This window comes from Notolepis coatsorum (genome assembly GCF_963971535.1).
Source record: "Notolepis coatsorum genome assembly, chromosome: 6".
NCBI classification, from domain to species: Eukaryota; Metazoa; Chordata; class Actinopteri; order Aulopiformes; family Paralepididae; genus Notolepis; species Notolepis coatsorum.
In genome coordinates this window covers 111,510,999-111,528,373 of record NC_140170.1, presented here as the reverse complement: position 1 = coordinate 111,528,373, position 17,375 = coordinate 111,510,999, and the positions used below count along the sequence as shown (strand labels likewise).

The window sequence follows — 17,375 nt, the reverse complement described above, 5'->3', positions numbered from 1 at the left end:
CTGTTCGGTTAAGAGACTTAGCGAGGGGGCCTTGTAATGTCCATCCTAGGCGGGTCTCGACTGCTGCAGGACAGCCTCTGGGCCCTGTGTGGACCCGGTCTATCGGGACGATGAGGTCTGCATGGTCGGAGCCTATCAGCAGGGTCGGGGTGGCACCGTCTATGAGCGGTATAGGTAGTTGACGCAGGTGCACATATTTATCCATCAGCTTGGCGATGGGGTAGGTGTACTGCGACAGGCCTATTTCTTGGCTGGTGAAAGCATTAGTAATCCTATACCGTCTCTCTGGCTGCCCGCTTGCTGCGATAGTGAAGGAGACATTCTCGCCCTTTATCGTCTTTAGATCTCTTCTTATTGTCCGAATCGTCATCTGGTTTTCGCTCCCCCGCAGCCCCAGCTGGGCCGCAGCGGACGCGAGGAGAAGGGTCTTCTCTGACCCGTCGTCAAGGACGGCGTAAGTGTCCATGACCTTGTCTTGGTAACTCAGTGTTACGCGGACCACCTTTAAGAGCACCCGGGCGCCCCCGCTGCTGGCGGGGTCAATGTACATAACACTTGCCTTTGTGCTGCTTGAGGGTGCAGGCTTTCTTCTGTTACTGTCGTGTAGGACATCTAGGTGGGCTCCGTCACACCGACTACACCTCTTCTTTAAGCGGCAATCGGCTGCCATGTGACTGCGCGCACATCGGTAACAGCGTCGGTTGGACTTTATCCATTGACTCACCTCGTCGGCGGTCATCTTCTTGAATGTGTCACATTGTGTCATTCGCAGTACGGGCACACCATCTTCCACTTCTCTTTCATCGAGGGGGTACTGTGGTTCTTGCTGCTCGGTACTGATTCTGATTGGTGCATGACGGTCACCAATCTTCGGCCATCGTTTGCTCTCCTAGGTCCCTCTCTGGAGCTTGGGGTGCTCCGCATGAACGTATCCAAGGCTGTTGACTTCTCTCGCCAGGAAGTCGGCTAGGTCTAGGAGGGATGGCTCGGGACCGTTAGGATCACGGTGGTCTCTTGGCCGCCTGAAGCGCTCTTGTCGGGCGGGCGGAAGCTTCTCTAAAATCCTCTCGACATTAGAGTTTGCGTACAGTTCGTGCATACCCTTTTCTCTTTGCGCCCCCAGCATCCCTACCAGGGATTGTACCTTGATAGACAGGTCATCTAGTGAGCGATTGTCTGTGGCTGGGGGTAGGCGGTCAATATGCCTTATCTCTTGTATTACGTAGTCCCATATGCGTCCATATCTTTGGTCGAGTGCTGCTAGAGCCGCTGTGTATGGGGTAGTAGAGGTGGCATAGGCCAGCGCTATATTGTGCGCTCGGGGCACCTTGAGGTGCTTCAGTAGGATAGCATACTTGTACGGTTCATCAGCTACATCGGACATCATTGTCTCTAAGCACATTCGTAGCTCCGTGTACTGTGCTCTGTTCTCGTGGGTGAAGTCCGGAAACGTCGGTGTGCCAATGTATGATGCCATGGATGGCTGGCACATCGGTGAGCGTTGGAAGAGAGGCCTCCTAGGCGAGTCTCCTCTTACGCCTCTTGGTGGGCTGGTACCTGCTGGGTACCATGGCCCGCGTATCCAGGTGCTGTTCCTCGGGGCTGGTCGTGCGTCAAGCTCACCCGTGAATTGAGTCGGGGGTCTGTAGCGCAGAGCCGCGGGGGTAGAGCCTGGGCTGTACTGGACCTCCTGGTCCTGTGGAGTACTGTGCTGCTGTCGGGCTTGACTCTCCTCCTCTCCCTCTTCTTCTTCCTCTGGCAGGTCCTCTAGATCCTGTAGTCGTCTATTTAGCCTCTCCGCGGTGTAGACCGTTTCTTCCTTGTAGCTGGGTCTCACTTGGACCGGTCGGGGAAGGGCTTCGGAGGGGGGTATAGGCTCTCTCTGGTGGTCGGGCTCAGGGTCGCTTGATCGGGTAGGGGAGGGTGCCCTTGACCCTTGTCTTGACGAGGCCCTGGAACCCCGTGCGGAGGGAGGGGGTGTTGCCCTGGTGATCAGCTGCTCCATTATCTGCGCTTGTAATCGGTCGTGCTCGGCTTCGCGCTTGGTGAGAGCGAGGTCGCGCTCTGCTTCTCTTTGGGCACCGGCAGCGGCGCGCTGGGCTTCGGCGGCGGCGCGCTGGGCTTCGGCCCGGTCCCTTACCATATTCTCTTCCGTCTGAAGGCGTCTAATCTCTAGACGTATACGATCTTCGTCGCTCCGTTGCTGCGCCTGAAGGCGTTCTCTTTCCATGGAAGAATGTTCGCGCTCACTAAGCGTCTGTGCTTGGAGTCGATCGCGCTCTGTTGAGGCTGCTAGGCTGGCGAGGAATGCCTGTGCCAGCATCTTGTCCGCCTCGCTGGGGGAAGACGCTGGTTGAGGTGATCCGCTCCTGGCAGTACTCGTTGGAGATCTGTTCTCCTGTGGCGAGTCCTGGAGATCCATCTCCGGGGTGCTCTCCTCTTCTTGTAGCGGGTAGAGTTCCATCCCTGGAGAGCTGTCTTTATCCTGGAGCTCTCCGGGGACTACTTCTTCGGTCTTGGCGGGGGGTAAAGTCATGTCGGGTCCCTCCTGGTCCCTACCGTGAGCTTGGTCAGTTACGTTAGAACCCACTAGGGCCTCTATTGGCGGGGTAGCCTGGTCGATAGGGTCGGACATAATTTTTACTTTTTTTTTTTTAATTTTACTTTTTCCGCCTTTACCGTCTGTAGAAAGCTAGGTAGTATATTACAATATTGGCAACGTAATCCTCTAAGTACTGAGGTGTCTGCCGTCTACGCTGCGGGCGATCTACTTTAGGAGAACCGTTTTGTGGAGTGTTCATCATAGGCCATGTCAATATTAATACCACTATATTAATATTACACTAGTTACCCTCCGGCTCGAAGGACCAATTGTAACTGAGGGGTACAATTCCCTGACTGTATTGATAAGTATGGTATCATTAAACCACTACCGCTTTATGTACTTTAATTACTGGCCATACAGTACATGATATATAAATATGATGAACACTTCCCACAATGAATCGGTTCCACACAAAGTGGTAATTAAGTATTTATTGCAGCAAAAGGTACATAATATACTTCTCTATTTTACTTTGGATGCGCTTATAAGGCAAAGGAATGTGCGTAGGCAAATCAATAATGAATGTCCATTCTCTGGTTACGCAGGAGGTAATTATACAACCTGAATCTTAGGGAATTATATCTATGGTACACTAGTAATATATAGCTGGAGATACTGGAAGGGTCCCCCCGGTTGTAAGCCAGCAGGGGTAGAGGATCTGTCGGTAGTAGAGAGTCTGGTCAACGATGACTAAGGAGACTCCAAGTACAGGAGACGGTGCAATAGTCTCTTGATCCACAGACGAATACAGCTGTTCTCCGTAGACTGTAGCTCCACAGTGAAGAAAGCTAGCCGGCCTCAGGCTCTCTGAGGCGCAGACTCGACGTGGCTCCTCACAGGGTAAATCCCACACGTGTAGGCGTCGGCGATTCTCCGCTCCATAAATCACAGGACCAAAACAAATATAATCCAGCCGCAAAGGGCTATGTAGTCGTCGGGTAGATTAATCCAGTGTACATGTCCACACGGTTCTCGTCTAGGTCTCCTCGGGTGAAAGCGCCATGAAAGCAGCCCAGCCTGGATAAGCACTCTAGCTGGTACGAGGAAGCGTTGGTGATGCTGGTCACTGTAGAACTTTAGCCGCACGATACACTATACACAAATAGACTATTACTGACTTAATAGAAATATGTCGCACTCGACGGTATAGCGCCAAACTCTGACAATTCAGTTATCAATTCGCACGCGGTCTCAATGCTCTACTTGGGGCCAAACAGGCCATACTTCACCGCACGGAGTATCGTGGGTGAGGCTTCAACTTATTGGGTAACTCTACTTCTGTATTCACCTGCGCCATATTTATATGCACGGCGAACAATCTAGTGCCAACCTCATTTCTGTCTCGTATTCCTGGGCAAGGCCGGGCATGTACAGACATGTCTTGACGGTGGCTTTGAACCTGACTCCGGAGGCATGGCCCTGGCGCCTGTGGACCGCTGTCCAATAGGAGAATGAAATATTATGGTCTGGTCTAGGCTAAAGGGATATTCCGTGTATATGTACAAGGAATATACAAGGGATATCAAACGATATACAAATACTATGCAATATATATCAATCAATAAATATATATATTCGGTTTAATCTGATCCTTTGTAACAAGTAGCATTAGTAGCATTAGTGTAAGCAGCATGCTCCAGGATAGCCAGGAAATCGTCCACTGCAGTGGAACGTTCACCAAGCCACCCCGGCCCTGGCGCCGAAACACACTCCACAGCATTACTAACACCAACATCAATGCCTGATGACACAGGGCCTACCTGTGTACAAGCTGGCCCGATAGCCAAACCTTGTACGCTGCTCCTTGGTCTGCTGCCACCAGACGAGGAAACATCAACATAGGCCCGACGTGTCGCTGAAACATGCCCCGAAGATTCCAGGGGTAAGCAAACCTCCGGTAAGCTTTCAACATTACGCAATTTCTCTAATCTTTTCATAACAACTAGTTACATAAGGCGCACTGCGACCGTTATGATGGAAACGAAATAGAGGAAGAGTGTTTGGTGACCATGCCTAGTGTCTTATAGGCTACGCCTCCATAGGGCGTTAGTGGAGTACAGTAGGTACATGAGATGAGGTATATCTCGATAGGCTTAAGAGCGGGACGCGATGGCCAAGTATGATAATATAACTGAACTTTGTAAAGAAACTCAAAGTGTTAAGAGCGATGCACTGCTCTGTTGTTCTATTAAGTGTTATGAGCGATGCTCTGTTGTAAATGTTATTGTATATTTTTATCTAACTATTTTATCACACTTTTTTACTCTGTCTATTCTATTTTATTATTTTTAGTATTGCCTATTTTTTTACTGAATCAAACCGCACTTTTTTACTCTGTCTATTCTATTTTATAATTTGATTTGATGTGATTTACCTTACCTTGCTACCTCTCTATAATTTTTATGCTCGCTTATGTCTGCATTTATTACTGCTGTGAAGCACTTTGAACGAAAGGTTATCCTATAACCTAGTTATATGAATACTGGCTGAGCGTCTCGCTCTTCGCCATAATGAGATATCTCTTATCACCAGCACCTACTGTGCTCATGAACAAAACAAATGCACCCATGCACCTGACCAGGCCCCGCCCCAGCGTCCTCCTATAAGACGCCGGACATGGTCACACTCCCCCTTCCTCGGGAAAAAAGTTTCCATCATAGAAAACTAGGGATGCTCGATATTGGCTTTTTTACCGATACCGATATTCAGATATTGTCCAACTCTTAATTTCCGATACCGATATCGACCGATATCAACCGATACCGATATATGCAGGGTTTCCCCCCCCCCAAAAAACGGAATAATTTCAGGTAACTAATAATTTCACTGGATATATATATATAACAAATATTGTTATTGTTTTTTTCTTTTTTTAAACCGATACCGAGATTTTCCGATATCACATTTTACTGCCGATATCGGCCGATAATATTGGTCGGCCGATAATATCGGACATCCCTATAGAAAACCCAACCAAGGGACCTCAGGGCGCTAAGAGCGAGACGCTCAGCCAGTATTCATATAACTAGGATATAGGATAACCTTTCGTTATATAGCATTATTGGCCTCGCGTCTCGCTCTTCGCCATAATGAGATATGGGGCAGAGCAGACGCGTGGCCCGACAAGTGTACCCCCTGAGGACCCGCAAGCCCTACTACCAGGGGGGAGGGGAGTCCCGTCCACCCGCCCGTCCTAGTGAAGGGGGGGCGGCAGTCAACTCCACCAAAGTGCGAAAAAAGAGGGAACCAGAGACCCCTAAAAACGCACAGCACAGGCAGGACCACATCACCCCGTGGCATACACCCACACACCCCTGCTAACCCACCGAAAGGCGGGACGCAGGGGAGGTCCCAGACCTCAGAACCGCCTGGGAGACAGAACCCCCAGTCATGTCCATGAGGTAAAAACCTAACGAAGGGACCCGGGGAGGACCAGGAGGCCACAGCACAGATGTCCTCCACCAAGGCCCCCCCTAACAAGGCGGCAGAGGCTGCCACTCCACGAGTGGAGTGCGCCCTGACACCCCCAGAGGGGGCCTGTCCAGCCAACGTGTAGCAAAGGGCAATTCCCTCGCCCAACCAATGTGGCAGGCGCTGCTTGGACAGTGCCTTACCAGCGCGAGGGCCACCGTAACAAACAAAAGTTGATCGGTAGCCCTGAGATCCCGAGTCCGACTGAGGTAAACCCCCAAGCACGGACAGGATACGACAGATGAAGGCTCGCCTCTAACCCACTAGCGTGAGGAGGCGGATGAAACGCCTGAATCACAATATTCCTGGAGCGAAAAGAGCTCCGGATATTCTTTGGCACGAAGACTGGATTAGGCCTCAGAGTCGCACCGCTATTGGCACGAATAGACAAGCACTCAGGCCGCACCGAGAGAGCACACAGCTCACCCACGCACTTTGTGGAGGTGAAGGCCAATAGGAACGCAGTCTTGAAAGACAGCCGCTCCAACGACGCCTGCTCAAGAGGCTCAAACGGGGCCTCAGACAACCGGCCAAGGACCAGTTGGAGGTCCCACTCGGAGACAGAGAACGTTCCACCGGCTTGAGACGCCGAGCGCCAAGCAGGAATGTCCCATGAGAGGGTGGCTGAACAACGTTCTGCCCCCACACTCGACCATAGGCCACTCCCCAGCGTAAGCCGTGGTAGAGGACGGAGCGCGCGCGTACCGGATAGCGTTAACCACAGAATAGTCAAGACGCATCCCCACCAGATTCACACTGTCAGCAGCCAAGCCTAGAGGCTGCCCCAGAACAGGAAGGCAGAACAGAGTTCCGCGTGCCTGAAAGAGGGCCCGCGGTGACCACGGAACAGGCCACGGCAGGGCCACACAGAGCTGAATCAGGGCCGGGGACCACACAGCTGAGCCCCGGCCCGGCACGACCAGGACCAAGTCCCGTGCTCCCGACGTACCCGCCCCAACAGCTGAGCTATCAGGTGTAAGGGGGGGAAAGCATACAGAATCCCGGACGGCCATGGAATCGGTCCAAGACCTGCCCGACTATGTCTGGACGTAATCCCCACTCGTCAGGGTGAGGACCGCCCCTGCGGCATCACACCTGCACCCACATTCACCCTGCCGGGGATGTGGAGAGCCCTCAGGCTGCGCAGATGGAGAAACGCCCATAGCCAGAGCTCGACCGCCGCCCGGTGCAGACGGGGGGAGCGTACTCCTCCCTGTCTGTCGATATACGACGCTGACGTCGTGTTGTCCGTCCTGATCAAAACATCCTTACCCACCACAAGGTGGCAGAGCCATTTGAGGACCAGAAGGACTGCCTTCAATTCCAACACATTGAATGTAGCGCAGACCGGGCAGCATGGTTTTGCCAACTGCCCCCTACTGCGTTGGCCCGACACATCCCCCCACCCATCCCGTGAGGGAGGCGTCGGTGAAGACTGTGACGTGTGACAGCCTGCTGCCCATGGGGACCCCGCTGGTGAGGGCCCCAGGCCCTGACATGGGAACCTTCAGCTGCTTCCACTTGCCTCTCACCGGGTCTATTTCCATACTGGAAAACCACCTCTGTATCCTTCTCATGAAGAGGAGGCCAAGAGGGACCGCAGAGTGAGCAGATGCCATCATACCGAGCAAGCGCATCACGGACAGCGCCGTAACCGTCCTAGGACAGAACCTCCCGAGCGTTCCGAGAATACCCTCTCGCCGCCGCTAGAGGGATGCCCATATAGACCTTGAGCTTAGAATAAGCCCAAATACTCCACCCGTTGACTGGGAAGAGGAGTACTCTACTTCCAGTCTACAGCAAAACTCAGGCTGGTCAGGAATTCTACCACCTGCCTGGTATGAGACCTGGCGATCTACCCTCACCAGCCAAGGACCAGAACGTCGTCCAGGGCAGAATACACTTCGTAACCCCCGACGACGCAGAGGCCCCAGTACGGTCTCCACGCACTTGGTGAAGATGCGGGGAGCCAGAGAATAGCCGAACGGCAGCCTCTGGTACTCATACGCTAAACCCTGCAAAGGAAGCGTAGGTAAGCCCTAGGATGGAAGATCGGGATGCGAATACGCAGCCTACAGGTCTATGGAGGAGAACCAGGCCCCCACCTGACAGTGTTCAACAGGTGGGAGACGGTCAAAATGCTGAACCTTCCATGGGACAGGTCCAGCATGGGTTTGACACCCCCCCCCCCGATTTCTCTGGCACCAGAGAATACCGGGAGGAAACGCCACGCATCGCGTCCTCCTTTGGGACCACGACGATGGCTTGCTTCGCCCACAGAGATTGGATCTCGTCGGCCAGAGCTGTCACTGCTGATGACCCTGACAATAGGGTCTGTACCAAACCTGAAAACGGGTGGGGTTGTGTAAACACAAGTCCCCGCCTCAGCGTTCTCTCCATCCACCTCGACATATGGCACTGCTGTAGCCATATGTGTTGATAATCCCAAGCGCACCCGCCGCCACTTGGCACTGGTCCGCCAGAAACCGTAGATAGGCGGCCCGGTCCCACCCGCTGTGCGTTGCCAACCCTGGACTCGCCAACCGCGCGAGCAGGGCGTCTCGTGGAGCTGGGATACCGCACCCTGACACTACCAATGAGGCAATCGCACCCAAGGGGGGACCCCGACAGAAAGGGCCGGTTTGATACGGGGGAAGCTGACATCACACTGGGTGACAAAAGCTCCCCCACTGAACACCTCGCCAGAATGGATTGCTGAGGAACTGTTCTACAGCTGGACATGCAAGGTGTGAGGCCCCCACACTGCCCGATAGGGTGGGTTCCTACACACCGTAGCCCTGCAGTGATATTACTACCACCCCAATCACGTGTGCCTGCCAGACCACCGCCGGTCTTCCGGCCGTGGGAGGCACTAACGTGATACCCGGCCTGGCGAAGGCGAGGTCGGGGGAACCCGCACTGTTTGCCTCAAGAGGTCTCGAGCCCCCCTGCTGACAACCTTTGTAGTTGACAGACATAACACCACGCTCACCAAACACAGACGCAAAACGTGTGGCGTGGGAACCGCTTGAGAGCACAACATTCTCACGGACAGACCCAGGCCTAGCCAGCAACTGGGTGTCAGCCCCTGTCCCCATGAGAAGCGAAACGTGGGGCCGATTGCGCTTCATTGAAGGCACGCGGCCCGCAGCCAAAGGAAACAAATCAGAGCCCTTATCCCGCTGGTGTTGGGGGGGGGGAGTGACCGGAGAGCGAGCTAGACACAGCTAGACGGTGACGGTTTTTTAGGGCGTGCTCATCTAATGTAGCCGATCCCTTGGCCGCCAAGGCTGTCGGCCTTGCAATCACCTGTTTTCTTTGTGTCCAGGGTACCTCAGGCAGGGGAAACATGGCCGCTGGTTGAGGGCCTCGCCACAGCCGCTGGCGAGGCCGTGCCCTCACCTCTGGCTGCGCGGTGTGAGGCGGTGTGGGGCCTAGGTCAAATACCGCCCACGCTCCTGCGGAAAGACCAAAGTCCCTCTGTGGAGAGGGGAGCCCTGAGGAGGGAAAAAACGTCTCACCCCCTCAAGGGGAGACTGATCCAACCAAGATGTCTGTAAACAAGCGTTGACAGCATCCTAGCCCTCCCTGCGGTTATAGCTTGTGGCTAGGTCAAAGCTAATAACGTCAAAACCTCGAGCGATTTTTTACAGAAAAAACAGCAATTCGAACAATGTTACTAGTTGCTGCTAATTCTATACCGTGGCGGTATAGGCTTAACAGCCCACCAGCCACCTGCCGGGCCGACTGGCCTCATGACGTCGGCCTGGGGGGACACCGTCCCAACATGTCAGAGGCAAAGGACTGATGCCACCTGCTTCACAAGTGGCTGCAACAAAAGACTACTACTAGTGAAGCACTATCTCACTAGTAGGAATGCAGCAACCTCCACTGTAGTGTGCACCCATGAAGGGGTAAATGAACGAAAACTCCACCAACACACTGCAGAATGGGCTAGCCCATACACACAATGTTAAGGGGATGCAGACCAGAGAAACACCAGTCCCGCACACAATTCATAGATTCACAAAAAGCACACCAGCCCTAGGCCTCAGCCCATCCACCCATGAAATGGTAAACAAGCCCCCGTCAAAACTCCCAACAGTAGACACAGATTGACCATCAGCATGAATGGTTAAGAGGAGGGAAGACCTTTTAAAAAGACAGCCCTCGGCGGGGAACAAGAAACGGAGACCCAGCATTGTAGCATTAGCATTAGCCGCGCGCACTAGGATAGCTGGGAAAACACCCAAAACAGAGTCATGACGACCATGTTTTCCCAAATATCCTGCCCCTCGCGCCAATACACAACTCAGCTGTCTCACAGGACAACGAGCAGTATCACAAATGCTAGCATTAATGCCTGGCAGCGCAGGCCCTACCTGTGCGCGACCTAGCCCGACAGCTAGCCGCCGCGCGGCGTCCCTCGGTCCGCTGTCAGGAGACGAGGAAACCCAGGACAGGCCCGATGCGCTGTTAGGATGTGCCGAGAAGATTCCAGGGGCTGGTGAATCTCCGGCGAAAACCCAACATTGTTCAATTTCTCTCTGCATTTCATAACAACTAGTTCATGGAGTGCACTGCAGCGTCCATGATGGAAACAAAAAAAGAGGAAGGGGGAGTGTGACCATGTCCGGCGTCTTATAGGAGGACGCTGGGGCGGGGCCTGGTCAGGTGCATGGGTGCATTTGTTTTGTTCATGAGCACAGTAGGTGCTGGAGATAAGAGATATCTCATTATGGCGAAGAGCGAGACGCGAGGCCAGTAATGCTATATAACTGCAATTTCTGTATGAAAAGTGCTATACAAATCAAGTTTATTATTATTATTATTATTATTATTATTATTATCTAGTCATTACAGTGCACATGCACATTCGGTTCTGGATCTCTATAGTTTCTAAATCAGAAGGTGAGTGACAAGGCAGTTGACAGATATCATTGAGGTCACTCAGTTCAAACTGATGAAACTGTCATCAGATGATTCTCTCTAAAACTCTGCCAGATCTACAGTATATGGGGCGGCAACAGATGTTCACCGCTTGTGTGATAAACGCACACACACACACACACACACACACACACACACACACACACACACACACACACACACACACACACACACACACACACACACACACACACACACACACACACACACACACACACACACACACACACACACACACACACTGTACAAGTGAGGAGAGCAGGCCATATGTAGCTATGGGGAGTTATCTATTCCCTAGTGTTGATGTCATGCCATGCTGGTGAGTGTTTCAGTGCTTCACCATTAGCACTGACTGATATGTGAAGCACTTTCTACTCTGTGGGGTTCGATATTGTTGCTGGCCTTATTACTTTTCTGGTGCGCTGCCAAGTCAACAACCGCCAATCTAGGAATTTGGGTCACGCACGGCCTCTCTCTCTCTCTCTCTCTCTCTCTCTCTCTCTCTCTCTCTCTCTCTCTCTCTCTCTCTCTCTCTCTCTCTCTCTCTCTCTCTCTCTCTCTCTCTCTCTCTCTCTCGCTCTCTCTCTGGCAAGAGAAATAAAGCATGGCCTCTGGTGCTTTTTTAAATCAGTTCTTATTTCAATGATTGTTTTTGAGGCTTTTCATTATGGAAATAGGAGTATTTGTTTTTATTCTGGAAATGGTGTGGCTGCTAATTCGCAGAGGGGATGATTGTTTTCTCCAAAAGTGGTTTTAAAACGTTTTCAACGAGTTCCACGTTTTCACGATATTTATTCTAACACATGAAAGCTGACATTTTGGGATGAGCTGGCTAAATTCAAACCCCATTTTTGGCTACTATCACTTATCTAAATAAGAGTTTCATTCAAAAACACAGCTTAGAATGTATTTGGCACAACATGAGCAGTAGCCCTGGCTATCCTGACATTCTCCAGTCATTTGGAGACCTATTATATCCTAGGAATTTACAACTTATTAGAACTAGGAATTCAACAAATAATATCCTAAAACATAACTTGTTATTTACTTAGGAGGCCTGAGTGGCGTATATTATCAAACAGTCAGAATAAAGAGCAATCCGAAATCCTGAACATTCTGCTCATGAACTAGTCAGCAGCAAGCTATTAATAACAATCACCCACCGCTGGCAACGAGATAGAGAGAACTTCTACCTAGAGATGAAAATATCAGATGAATAACTTTAATAACTGATTTAAAGTGATTCTGTGTGAGGATATATGGGTTATTTATTTCCCGTGGCTATACTAGAGTACAGGGTTGGTGATTTTTCCAAATAGGGCCAAAGTAATGTGGGTAATAGGGTAAACCAAAGAAAAGTATCATGGCGTTTTGTAATTATTAGTCATTATTATTAGTCCTTATAAGTTTTATGTCTGTATTTATAATTTTTATTGTCTTGTCATTATTATTATTATTATTATTATTATTATTATTATTATTATTATTATTATTATTATTATTATTATTATTATTATTATTATTATTATTATTATTATTATTATTATTATTATTGTTGATGTCAATGTTGAATGAATGAATTATTTTATTTCGAATGTTTACTACAAATAAACAAACGAAAAGAATAGGTTTGAAGCCGAAGGCTTATAGAGCAACCTACCCCTAATTCACAAAACAAATTCAAAAAAGTTAAAGTTTTCAAAATATAACAAACAAAAAAATAAATCAACAATCAAAAATCAACAAAAACCGATCCAGAAAAGAACAAAAAAAGTTAGTTTGCAAGATAAAACAAACAAACAAACAAAAAATCAACAATCAACAATCAACAAAAAACTTTCCTGAAAAGAACATAAGCCAACGTAGGAAAATCAAAAATTCATCTGCAATACCAGAGTTTCATGGTAGAGAAAAACAGATTGTAGGTTAAATTTTACTATAAGATGTTGTGTTTGTTGTTGTAAAAAAAGAAATTGAAAATTTAAATTTTATAAAAAAAAAGGAAAGTATCATGGCGTGGGAGAGGGGTTCATCTACATCCCCTCAAAGAATGACCCATTACTTGATTAGCAGATGGGCGGTTTCATACCTCACCTTGTTCATAAGTAAGTCAATTCAACAACAACCTATGTTTTTAAAGAACTTTGGTTTCACTGAAACAATGCCAGACGCCTCAATAAATGCCAACAAACTAAGATTGTTAACAAGCTAAGAACAAGATGCCTTTTACAGCAGTAGCATGTGGGCCTATATAGGTGTAAAACATTGTGACATCTGGAGTGTATAAGACCACCTACCCCAGGATGTTTCCTTGCATGCTCAAAAATGGTCCTAATCATCTTTGGAGTTATTCCTATTCCAGAGTCCCAAATAAAACTGTGAAAATGAAGAAAAAAAATCTAAATCACGGGGGAAAAAGTCAAACAACGAAAGAAAAGAAAGAACAGTTAATCTTGATGACTGCGCCCATGTGGATCTCTCTATGTCAAGAGATTTATGTCAAGAGTTGTTTGTCAAAGTGCACTGGCCAATTCATGCTTTGACCTGTTGCCAAAGCACCTCCCTCCCTCCCTCCCTCCATCCATCCCGTCCATTCTTACATGAGGAGGGTCAGAGAGGGCATAGAGAGAGAGAGAGAGAGAGAGAGAGAGAGAGAGAGAGAGAGAGAGAGAGAGAGAGAGAGAGAGAGAGAGAGAGAGAGAGAGAGAGAGAGAGAGAGAGAGAGAGAGAGAGAGAGAGATCTAATCTGTATAATCGCATCTGGTGAAGACCAACTGAATGGAGGGCAGTTTGATTAACCGAGAGCATGGACTCTTATACAACAGTATGATATAATCACACTCATTGCGTGACTGTGAAGCGACAGCAGACACACTACAATACGGTGCTAAAGGACATTGTAGAAGTCACTCCTCCATGCAGCCACACTAGATAAGTAATACTAGTCATTCCTCTGATGGGGAAAGCAGCATTGCAGCATCATGTTAAAAGTGGGCCTTCTATATGGTGTTGTAGTCCTGACCAGGCTGAAGCCAGACTGAATCAAGACCAAGACCAGAGCTTATCAAGTCTGATTCCAGACCAAGACCAGAGCTGATTCAAGAGACCAATACCAGAGCTTATCAAGTTTGATTCAAGAGACCAATACCAGAGCTTATCAAGCTTGATTCAAGAGACCAATACCAGAGCTTATCAAGTTTGATTCAAGAGACCAATACCAGAGCTTATCAAGTTTGATTCAAGAGACCAATACCAGAGATTATCAAGTTTGATTCAAGAGACCAATACCAGAGCTTATCAAGTCTGATTCAAGAGACCAATACCAGAGCTTGATTCAAGACGGGCGGCTACCAGCTTGGCTGGTCGTTCATACTAACGCAATTGGCAGTGTTAGGTGTGGGAAGCTGGTGGGTGGGGATTGGACGTTGTGGACAGCGACTCCTACAGGTCTGTTGGTGCGCCTGCACAGCAGAATCAGGAAGCAACGGGGGCGGCGTGTCCCTCCCACGCAGACCCTCGCCGCTGAGAGATCGCGCTGTGCAGGTGAAAAGATGCGACAGCTGCCTCCTTGTGTACCGGAGGGGACACGTGATGCATGGCTTGGTTCACATTGCAGCCGGCCTGTGGGAGGCATGGCCTAACAGCGTTCGAGACAGGGGAGGGTAGAATTGGACAATACGAAATTGGGATGGGAGAAAAATAGAAAATGGGAGAAAAAGTAGATAAAAAAAAGACCAAGAACAGAGCTTATCAAGTTTGATTCAAGACCAAGACCAGAGCTTATCAAGTCTGATTCAAGAGACCTTACTGGGGGTGAGACCAAGTCAAGACCAGGTCCAGGGTCTGGCGAGATTTAAGTCAACACAGAGACCAGAATAACTTGAATCGGGAGTAAAAAACATTTTTATTTATTTTTTTATTTTATTCAACAAACATGACCATGTTCACGTCATACTGAGGCCTTCGTTTTGGTTTTAAATTACATATCTGTGAGGGCTGGCCCAGCACTGCGCGCCTCTCAGCGCCAATTACCATCACGCACCTGAGAGGAGTTTCCAATCAGCTCCTCGGGAGGACTTGTAACATGCGTTACTTTATGAAGAAGATGTCAATGTGTTGATAAATGAAGTGTGGGCCCAATATGTTAGGATGTGCCAATGTCAGCATATTTGGGTCACTTGACCTTTAAGATTCCAGGTATGGGTGTGGTTAGGGGCGGTCCTAACCATCAGGGGGCCATCTTGGATTGGAATCATGGCCTCATGGAGTTTTTTGTTTGCTACGGCTATTGTGAGAGGAAGGAGGGATTTTTCCAGGCCTCCTAAAAGATTCTCCAGTAACCAAGGACAGGTCAGCTGCAGTGGTGCTTCCCAGTGGATTACTTCTTTTTCCTTTCCTTTTCTAAGATGTGGATCAACCCAGGACTTATCACCTTTTGGACACTCAAAGGTTTGAGTGTTATTGGACACTACTAACTACCATGCAGGCTGCATGGGCTGGTAGGCCTGAACATTATACACGGTACATTATACATGGTAAACATACATGGTAAACATACATGGTAACATAGGCATGGTAACATTATACACGGTAAACATACATGGTAAACATACATGGTAACATCATACACGGTACATTATACATGGTAAACATACATGGTAAACATACATGGTAACATAGGCATGGTAACATTATACACGGTAAACTTACATGGTAAACATACATGGTAACATAGGCATGGTAACATTATACACGGTAAACATACATGGTAAACATACATGGTAACATCATACACGGTACATTGTACATGGTAACATTTATGTTGGGGCTAATGGACTGTAAAGCTGACAGGACCGTTCTTATTGGTTTGAGATGATTTTTGTTGTACCATACGTTGCTATGGGGTGCCCCATTTATTTTGATCCTCTTTTTGGTTAATACAACACTTTGAATTTAACACTGTTCCAGTACTCTCATTCTTTATAGCTGAACAGGTTTGTTTATTATTATCAAGCTTGTTACAGACTCTTATACACTGTTTGCAGAACATTCAGTGTCGGGTCGTCGACCAACTCTACTGCTGTTCCCTCTCGTGTTCCTCCAGTGCGAGAGGTTTCGCTTCTCCGCCGTCCCTTGGAAGTTGTTGCTGTTTTCTCTCTCTGCCTCCGTGGACCCGTGCCTCGTTTTCCACTTCGACCTTGCTCCTGCTGAGTTCTTTTGGAAGACTATTTTTCTATGAACTGTTATCCTCGTTTTTGTCCTGGACTCACTGCCTTCGTCCGTTTCCTTAAACACTGAAGAATTGTTGATTTGTTTTGTTTCTGGATTCTGCCTCGTAATTTCTACGTTTTGGGACATTCTCTGTTTCTTTTTCCTCGCGAGTGGGATCGCATAGAGCTGCAGAGCCGCAGAGTCAACCTTGCTAGAGGCAGAGCCGCAGAGTCAACTCTGCTAAGGGCAGTGCTGCAGAGCCGCAGAGTCAACTCTGCTAAGGGCAGTGCTGCAGAGCCGCAGAGCTCAACTTGGCTAAAGGACATTTCCCTCAAATGGATTAATATTATTGTTGCACATTTCTGTTTTGTGAAAATAAATACGCCCTTCGTTATTGGCTAACTCTGAACTACCTGTCTGTGTCGTGCTGTTGGGGTTGCTTACAAACCATAACAATATCATCATTAATTTATTTATTGTCGAACAGAGCAGAATAATTTGCCAAAACAAACGCATTTCCTTTGATTTATACCGTTGCACAACAGTGACGTATGCCGAAAGCTCAGTACTGTACAAGCTCACAACGCGTCGCTCCCGCAACACCGGCAGGTCCACCTGATGACTCGGAGCAGCTAAACAAAATGTCAGAAGTTTGGAAGCATTTAAAAATGTAAACCGAAGCCAGTCCAATAGCCAGTTGCAATGTTTGCAAGGCAGACGTTCCGCGTGGAGGAAAGAACAGAGCTGCGTTCAACACGACCAATCTAATACGTCACGTTATGTGACTAGAGCGAGCAAAGGAATGGGGGAGGTGGCGGGAGCTTTACCAAACGGCTGTATTGATTGCAATGCCTCGCTTGAATGAAGATAACATTCACCTGGATAACGCCAACATTCGCTTTGTGAGGATTATTGTCGGCGTTTCAGACCAAAATGGAGCAAATCATTACGTAAGTCGAACACTGTGAATGTATACTAATGTGCAAACAGATTGAAACTTTGAATATTTCTCGTATGAAGCACATTCTCAGGGGCTCAGGGTGAATGTAATGTGAGCCGCCGCACTCGATGGGCTATTGAGGCAACAGAGGGGCTTGTCTCGCTTCGCCAGTTTCTGACAAAAAATCGTTAAATTGGT

General features: G+C 48.8%; 1 protein-coding gene across 1 annotated transcript in view; it reads right to left on the bottom strand.

Moving 5' to 3' along the window:
* The window catches only part of LOC311230075 (cytochrome c oxidase subunit NDUFA4), a gene marked incomplete at its 5' end in the record, with an annotated part of 39,208 nt that extends 25,843 nt beyond the window's left edge, over positions 1–13,365 (bottom strand). Inside the window, one exon of the mRNA XM_084316223.1 lies at positions 13,324–13,365. Coding sequence (XP_084172349.1) covers positions 13,324–13,365 — 42 coding nt within the window. The remainder of the gene's footprint in view (positions 1–13,323) is intronic.
* Between the last annotated feature and the right edge of the window lie 4,010 nt (positions 13,366–17,375).